At 34.4% G+C, this 8,913-nt stretch overlaps 1 protein-coding gene and 1 long non-coding RNA gene across 2 annotated transcripts; both read right to left on the bottom strand.

Moving 5' to 3' along the window:
• Positions 1-810: 810 nt before the first annotated feature.
• On the bottom strand, positions 811-2,997 carry LOC105272967 (uncharacterized; the record flags this gene model as incomplete). Its single annotated transcript, XM_011315194.1, has 1 exon — positions 811-2,997. A coding segment is annotated over exon 1 (2,187 nt), but the record flags the coding sequence as incomplete, so codon positions are not given.
• Positions 2,998-5,623: 2,626 nt separating this feature from the next.
• Positions 5,624-6,305, bottom strand: LOC105272966 (uncharacterized). The gene is made up of 3 exons (XR_892871.1): positions 6,157-6,305; positions 5,969-6,044; positions 5,624-5,776 (listed from the first exon to the last, which is right to left on the bottom strand). It is a non-coding gene; the product is annotated as an uncharacterized lncRNA (long non-coding RNA).
• Between the last annotated feature and the right edge of the window lie 2,608 nt (positions 6,306-8,913).

Raw genomic sequence — 8,913 nt, forward strand, 5'->3', positions numbered from 1 at the left:
CTTTCGTCATTGCTAATACTCATGAAACTTGAAATATGACTACCATTGGCATACCTTCCAATGGACGTTTTTCAAAACTTCAATTTGCAATTTGAATGAGCGACATGATGCAACTTGACGTCAAAATGCATATTTGATAATGATCAACATAATTAGTGGACAGCGAATACAATTGTGAATTTCAAAGAAATCAATAAGAATTTTCTTATTGTAAAATGAAAATTATAGTTTCAGCTGATCAGTTTGAATGAGTAATAGGGTGTGAATCGGGAAGAAAAAATTGCCGGATGGAAGCGAAATATTATTAATTTTCCTTCTAATCACTTGAATAAAATTTTCAAAAATAAATCAACTATCTTAAAAAATATCTATTACCACTGGAAAAAATTTCGAAAAAATCTCTAACCACAAGTCATTTTTCAAGGACTTTCTAACAATTAATTACTCATTTTTTTAACGAATTTTCTCAAGACCGTAACAGGACTTTTACGTAGCGACTAAGGTGTTTGAATAATCATCATATAATTCCCTGTAAACATAATTTTTTACTACTCTAGATTCTCTTTGATCCCCCAAATATATCTTTAACGAGTGCCATCAACGAACACGTGATAACGCAACATAAAGCTGCCCGTGGTTAAAGATGTCTCGTCTAAGATCAATCCCAATTTTTTCAAATGTTTGCCCTTGGGATTTATTAATTGTAATAGCGAACGCCAATCGAATGGGAAATTGTCTTCTTCCAAACACAAAGGGATAAGTATCTTCATTATACAAAGTGATACGACATATAAATACTATATCTCCTACTTTATCACCAGTTAGAACTTTGCATTTTAGTAAGTGATTCGATAATTCTAAAATTCTGAGTCTTGTTCCATTACATAAACCTTCATTAACGGAGAGATTTCTGATTAACATCACAACTGCATTAACCCTTAATTTCAATTCATGTGGTGGCAAATTAGGAGGATTCAATGTTTCCAGATATTCTGGTAGTAGTGCTTCAGCCATTATTCCATTATCACATTCTTTTATAGTGTTAATACTTGTATAAATTCTTTCCGTGGTTTTGTCTAGCAATTCCACAACTTTCTTGTTAATATCGTCAACATCATTATTTCTTGCAGCTAAAATTGCCCACTTTGTCAATTTTTCATACTCTCCTTGTCTGATAACTTCGCCATAAGTATCCTCAACAATATCAGCATTCAGAGGAGCAAGACAATTTTCTGGCAGACATAAATCGAAATCGTTAATGTTGATAGTCCCATCACCTACTGCTAATAGAAAATTTGTGAATTCAACTTCCTCCGGTAAAGTACGCATATTTTCGGTCAGACAGAAGCGCGTAAATTCATGCCACAAGAAGCTGAATTTGATCGACAAGTTAACTACTTCACTGCGTGTAGCATATTTTTTGACTGGTAATAACTGACGAAAATCACCACCGAGTAACACAATTTTTCCTCCAAACGACTGATCATTGTCCATAATATCCCGTAAAGTACGATCTACTAATTCTAGTGCATGTCTCGGTGCCATTGGAGCTTCATCCCAAATAAATAGATCAACATTCTTTAAATAATTTGCCTCTGTGGATTGAACTTTAATAGTTGGTGATGAATCGTGATACAATGCAATTGGTAATTTGAATGTTTTGTGGACCGTTTTTCCACGTGGAAGTAAAGTTGCTGCGATACCAGTGTAAGCCATAGTGCACAATTTCTTGTCTTGACTTCGCAACAAATGATATAAGGTTGTGTAGATAAATGTTTTCCCCGATCCTCCCGGTCCGTCAATGAAAATACATCGAGATTCATTATCAGTTGTGGTGTTTAAGATTCGAATTAAAACAGTGTCAACAACATGTTTTTGTTTTTCATTGAGTTTTTGATACTGGTCTGACCCAATGATACGATGTTGATCCGGTAACATATCATCGTCAATATCATCGACATCATTAATTTGTGGCATTGATGGAAAGTTTGCCAAACTTGATCCTTCAGCAGTTAATAATGAGTTAATCTGAATGTAAGCTTTCAAATGAGCTTGATAAAGAGAGCTTGTTCGTGAGTAATCCTCCGCTAATGAATCTTTAAATTCCTCCCACAACTCTTCGGGATGAATAGGTTTGCAATGCATTAAAATACGTACAAATAATTGACGCAATTGTCTTGGCATCATCCAGATCTCAGCTTCACGCATGGCTGTCATCCACTCATTGTCATCTTCAATCAAACCTAATGCAAGACATGTACTCATGAATGTTGGGTGCAATATTCCATTTACTGTTCTTAAATCCTCAAAACTGATTGCTCCTTTCACATGTATCAATAATAATCTCAGATGAAATAATTCTGTCTGCGTGGGACTCACCGAGTATATCCGGCCAATTACATTGAAATGCTTTTTTCGTTTTGCCCAGATCCACTCAGCATTTTGTTTTTTGAATGTATAATGCTCTGGTATTTCTGCGTATGTAAAATTCCTCGATTCTCGATCGTACTGGTTTAATGTAAAATATGCAGTCAAGGTAGTATTTTTCCGCAAAGCACTTTGAATGGCTGCATCATTATCAATTTCATCAATCATAATTGTTTGTTGATTCGGCAGATGTATTGACAATCGTGTGATAGTGTGACTTTTGTCGTGCATGTGAAAATTAAGAATACGTGCACACGCTTCAGGAGGACTGACATACCGTGTTTCTAGATAATCTTTAATTTCATCATGATTAATCACTGCTTGATTTGAATTTTCATCCGATTCTTGAATTACAATCGCGGCAGCATCAGGGCCTTTATAAATGTATTTATAAAGATATTTAACAGCCTTTATATTTGAGACAACCTCAACGTTGATATGACAATTGAGACGTTGCAGTAATTCTTTATTGTGAGGTACAACGCTTCGATTATCAAATTCGAATCCATCGCGTCGAGTATATTGTCCTGTATCTCGACGTTTGTAGCAAGGATAACCATCTTCATCCATTGTTGTTTCATTCTGGAATGTTTTTGGGTATTTTTTGGAACATTGCTGCTTTTCATTTAAACACCAATCCCCGCAAGGGCCATGGATCATATTATTCTTTATAATTTCATGTAATTCCAGATTCTCATTAGCACTTGTCATTTCAGCAGAAATATATTCATCTACTCTATCCACCGTCGTGATTTTAGAATTAGGTTTCAGAATTAATAGTAAATGAATATGGGGTAAGCCACGTTTCTGGTATTCTATCACATGCATATGAGCTTGAACGTCTCCGAATATTTTCTCTTTAGTGATAATTCTAATTAGCTCATTCCTTTTCAATTCAAAAACACGAGCTACCAAGTCCGGTCTGTCCGATGCAGTTTGTCCTTCGAGAAGATTTTCTGTTATTTCTATCCATTTCGGATTACAAGTCATTGTGACGAACAAATCTGGCTTGCCAAAATGACGAACAATTGACATTGAGTCTTGGTAAGTTTGCAGCATATAACGTGGAGATCCAACATGCGATGACGGAAGAATGCATACTTTACCAATACAGCTATTGCTATCTTGAGCCCGCCGACGTAAATGTTCCATTACACCTTCATAGCAATCGACACGTAGTTTTTGTTGTATTGAACGTAAATACTGCATTTTATCCTTTTCTATTTTTACATAACTGTCAACTGTCCATTGCTGGAATAATCTACGCCCCATCAGGATATAATTTATTTCAGGTCGAACCGCCATCCGGCACTTGAAATAACCATTTCTTGTGATTCGACGTTTGCCATCAGTCTGTTTCATGTTTTCAGACCAGCCTCTAGTTCCATGTGGATAGAATAGTGGATAAGTCCATGGTTCGACGAATTCATTCATAGAATTGACATATTGTAAAACTCCATCTGATCTATTTCGAATGGTTACATATGATTCTGGAATTTCTCCATCTGCTGTTGTCGAATACACGGCCGCCACCTCATTAACCCGCTGAAAATTGAATCGGCGTTTGTCTAAGCCTTTCTTCAATGTGAATAATAATTCAAGTTCTGGTTCAATGCCATTATTCATTGCAGTCATTAAGTCTAATTCTTCTTTCATCATTTGATATGATTGAACATGAATATTACAATGTCTCAATGCATTGTCAATAGCTTGAACGACTTCAGCGTTCAAATTTGAACTTGAATTCAGCCTATACTCTGTGGCTTCATTGGAGTCAATTATGAAAAGCTGTCCATAGCTGGGTAATTGACCAGTCGCTGGATACAGGGATGTATTAATTTGATAATAAATCTGTCCTTGAATTTTAAAACAAAAAGGCCCTGGTCGTCTAGTATTAAAATTCACTAAATTTGCGTTGAAGGAAGCGAGTGAAAATGAGTTATTATAATATCGAATATTTTGATAAAAGTGATTTGATTTTTCATGAACACCATTGAATAATTCTCTTACAATTTCTGGTGGATTTGGTAAGTTTTCAATGAAAACCTTGCCATGACTGCAACAATCATTAAACGAACTACCCTTATTTGAAACTGTTTCCCCCGCGAAATGTAATGCTTTGCAATGGATACACTTAATGTTCATAGGACCTAAGTAATGTTCAGAAATCCTGTTTATTTCTCGCATATTAACCACAGTTCCAGTTACATTATACACGAATCGGTGATGTGGTCGAAGATGAATGAGACTTTGATTTGTTGTCACTAAATTGGTAGTGGAATCATTAGCTCCTGGATGTTCGCTAATATTATGAAATTGAATATTCAATCCTGAAGGCCTGTGTAGTGACTGTGTAAAATCACTTTGATTACTTCTTTTCGTACAATTAGATTCCGCAATTCTTCCGTGAGGGTTTGAACTTGAATAATCATGCGGATTATCCACAATAATATTATTATTCATTATTGAATTGGGTGACTGATGAAAAATGTTGTGGTTCATTTTTGATTTTAATTCACCGTTTTTTGATTGAGAAGATTGAACGGATTCGAGAGTTGGCAAGTGTAATTTCTCATTGGTAACTGTTTTTCTGTATAGTTGATTCAATTGGCAATAATTCGAATAGCTATGATCAAGAGCGATCGCGTTTACTATTGTTTTTTGAATGGTTTCAGTAGATTCTGAAGGTGTCATGGAAGTAACAACATTCGTTGAAGTATATTCTGTGATCATTTGATTCATGAATGTGCCCGGTACTACTACCTGAAGATGATTTTGAGCAGATTCTGTATTTGTATCTAGAACAATTAATTTCCTTGTTTTTGTGGGATTCAACTTTTGATTCGTAATTGCTAGTCTTTTTGGCATTTTTCTCGTTATCCTGGGACTGAAATTATTTGATAATATAAACCACTATTGAACCGTTTTTGGTGATATTTCTATTGAAAATGTTCTTGATTCGGCTGAATATTTTATTTTTAAAGATCCTTTTCGTAATATCTGTATATGTTTTCTCCTTTGAATCTGAGTGTCTTAAATCTGAAATAATTTTTCGAGTTATCTGAAAAGTTCCATGAAAAATAATTCGTCTTGTTTATCTGAATATCTTTTTTGTCTGTGAATCTGAGTTACTGTTTAATCTGTGAAAGCTGAAACACGTTATTCTTTTTTTCTGAAAATTTTTGGAAAGGTCATGTAAAAGGCAAATGCTTTATTTTTGAAAATTACAACAGGTTGAAATTGTAATCATACAACTATACAAATACAAATAATTACGATCTGCTGTATGATGAATTTTCCACTTTTTGCGGTATCCTCCAATTGTGATAACGTTGATGAATTTATTTTCCTGAAAGAAAAAAAAAATTTTTTTATTCTTTGGTATTATGAAATGAATATAATAGTGCTTTCCTTTATTCTTCATGCATGCCAGCATGTCTTTTGGTTTTTTTACATGACTTCACCGTAATGAATTTCGTATACATTTCTTAGGTTATGTGTTTGTCACTGAAAAGAGATAATTGCTGTTAGAGATACTCACCTTCTGTTGATTGAATTGATTCGTTATTATCGTTAGGGCATTGAAACACCTCTTCGTGATTCTGTTGCTGATTAATCTAAAATCACAGTGAAATACATATGTATAAGTTCTCGCGGTTTATTAGATTAATCGATTGATTAAATTAAGTGTGCAAGCAACTTAATCATTCAAAAGATGATTCTACTAACCTCCAATCGAGAAAATCGTTGACAGCTCAGGAATTACACTTATTTTGAGACTTTAAAACAAGGTATATTGTTAAGAAAAAAATTAACTATTCGCGCAGAGATTATAGGGGAGATTGTTAGGGCTTATGGAAAGGCTTGGGCAAGTGATTCATTGCGGCGGCTACGGAACTACGCCCAGAGAGCCCGTACGTGTAAGTAAAACAGGTCGCGAGCCCGTGAGTGTCGATAATTTTCAGAGCCCGTGCGTGTCGATAATGTTCAGAGCCCGCGAGTATGGATACGACAGAGCGCGAGCCCGTGAGTGTCGATAATTCGAGGCGGTCGTGGGTATCACTAAGGTAGGGCACTTATTGAAATAATGATGACGTCCGAAAACGAACGAAAACATCCGATGTACCGGAGAGTGGGGGTATGATGGAGACACAACCGATCGACGGAATGAAAAAGCGATTTAACGTTCATAAATACGCCATTTGTTTAAAAAATTGAGGGAAAATTGTCCCGAACATGTATACTCAAACGATTGAGAATCGTCTGAAACGTGGAGATTAATTAGTCCCTCGGAACTTTTTTTTTTAAACGATTTCTTTTTTGTTAACAAATTCAAAAATGATTAAACAAATTCGGGAAAAATTGTCTCGCGAATATATATTCAAACGATTGGGAATCACCTGAAACGTCGAGATTTATTAGTCCCTCGGAACTTTTTTTTTTAAACGGCTCTATTTTTGTTAAGAAATTGAAAAATGACTAAACAAATTCGGGAAAAATAGAGCCGTTGAAAAAAAAAAGGTAAAAAAAAAACTCACCGGCTCTGAACATTATCAACACGCACGGGCTTTGAAAATTATCGACACTCACGGGCTCGCGACCTGTTTTACTTACAGGTACGGGCTCTCGATCTGCTTTACTTACAGGTACGGGCTCTGACCCTGTTGAAGGTTTTGTACAGGCGCCGGCAATCTCCCCTATAATCTCTGATTCGCGATCATAATTTATACCAAAGAGGATTGACTAAAGTAGAGGCTCAATTCTATGGGTTCACACGACCCCAAGGCAATCGTGATATCACCACATGGGAGGGAGGGCACCACGATCGCCGTTGAGATATAAACGTGTTGACGGTGTCGGTAATTAATTATTAATAGTCATTAAAGTAATAATGAATTTAAGCGGCCATGTAACATTACCATAGGAGTAAAATTGTCAATCCCATTATTTTTTAGAGACAAACGAATATTTTGAAAAACCTAAATTATTAATCGCTGCGTAACGTGTTAATGAAATGAGTAAGAATTTGATTTTTTAGATTTAATTTAATAGGTTGACCCTAAAAAATAATGGGATTGAAAATTTTACTCCTATAGTAATGTTACATAGCCACTTAAATTCATTATTATTAATGATTATTAATGATTAATTACCGACACCGTCAACACGTTTATATCTCAACGGTGGTCGTGGCGCCCTCCCTTCCATGTGGTGATATCGTGATTGTCTTGGGGTCGTGTGAACCTACAGAATTGAGTCTCTACTTTAGTCAATCCTCTTTGGTTCAGATGATCACAACCTCACCTCAGTATAATTTCACGAGATAGATGGCGCCACGAACGATACCTTGTTCAAAAATATGTGTGGCAACGATAAAAAATGTATTTTTTACAAAAAAAAAATGTGGTTGGCTAGGTTAAAAAATTATCAAATAAAAAATGATTTTCTGTTTTATTCGAATATTTTCTTTGTACATTGTATTGAAGCACACAGGTACCCATTAATCTTATCACAAAACATGGTACAAATCACAGACTGTGATTAGAATCATCAAAACGTCATTATCATTTCTTAATAACAAAATTAAATTCGGCTTTGGCCAACAGTCTTCTTGCCAACGGGCAGTGAATACAAAAAACAAGGGCAGAAGAATTTACAAAAAAAAACAGAAAAATGGGAACAGTTTCTTTGTTAATAAATTTTCTTTGTGCGTTGATTTTTAAGCTACACGAATTATGACAAAATAATCTTTGGATTATGAATTTTGGTCAGAAACTTCTTTCCTGTATCTCAACTTTCAAAATATTGTTTAAAATTTCCTCCTCAAATTATTCGTAACTGGTACAACATTACGTGGCAATAACAATTTTTTGTCATAATTTTTTGCCTTTTAAAATTCAACAGACAAAGATTCGTAAAAAAAAATAATAATTGTTTCGCACTTTTTTTTCACTCTTCTACCCTTTTATTATAAATTTTTCTTACGTAAAATGACTGAAATTTGTTAAATATCTGAAATCTCAAAATTGCTTTTAAAGCGACTGAAAGTATGGACTACCAAAAATAATAATAAATATCCGAAAAACTAATGATAGCTAAAGACCATATAAGAAATTTTAATTATATTAATAAAAATATAATTCTTTCCTTTTCAGTTATTTTACGTAATTTGACATATTACTAAGGCTTTAATCAGTCTTTTTGCCAACGGGCAACGAACACGAGTAAAAAAGAGTATTTCAACACTTTTTTTACTTTAATCTTGATTTTGTAATATAAAATGAGTGAAAAAATTATTATTTTCCTTTAAGGAACAATAATCCAAAAATGTCGAATTTAACAAATATGTAGTTAGAGATACGTGCAGTATGAGATAAATTGCAAGGCAAGTATAGTCTGGGGTAAAACGTAATGTGAACATGTAAAAATATTTTTTTCACTCATTTTAAATCGAATACTTGTTAAGTAATACTTTTCATTTGTTAC

The sequence above is a fragment of the Fopius arisanus genome, unplaced genomic scaffold, assembly GCF_000806365.1.
Source record: "Fopius arisanus strain USDA-PBARC FA_bdor unplaced genomic scaffold, ASM80636v1 scaffold00507, whole genome shotgun sequence".
In the NCBI taxonomy this organism is placed as follows: domain Eukaryota; kingdom Metazoa; phylum Arthropoda; class Insecta; order Hymenoptera; family Braconidae; genus Fopius; species Fopius arisanus.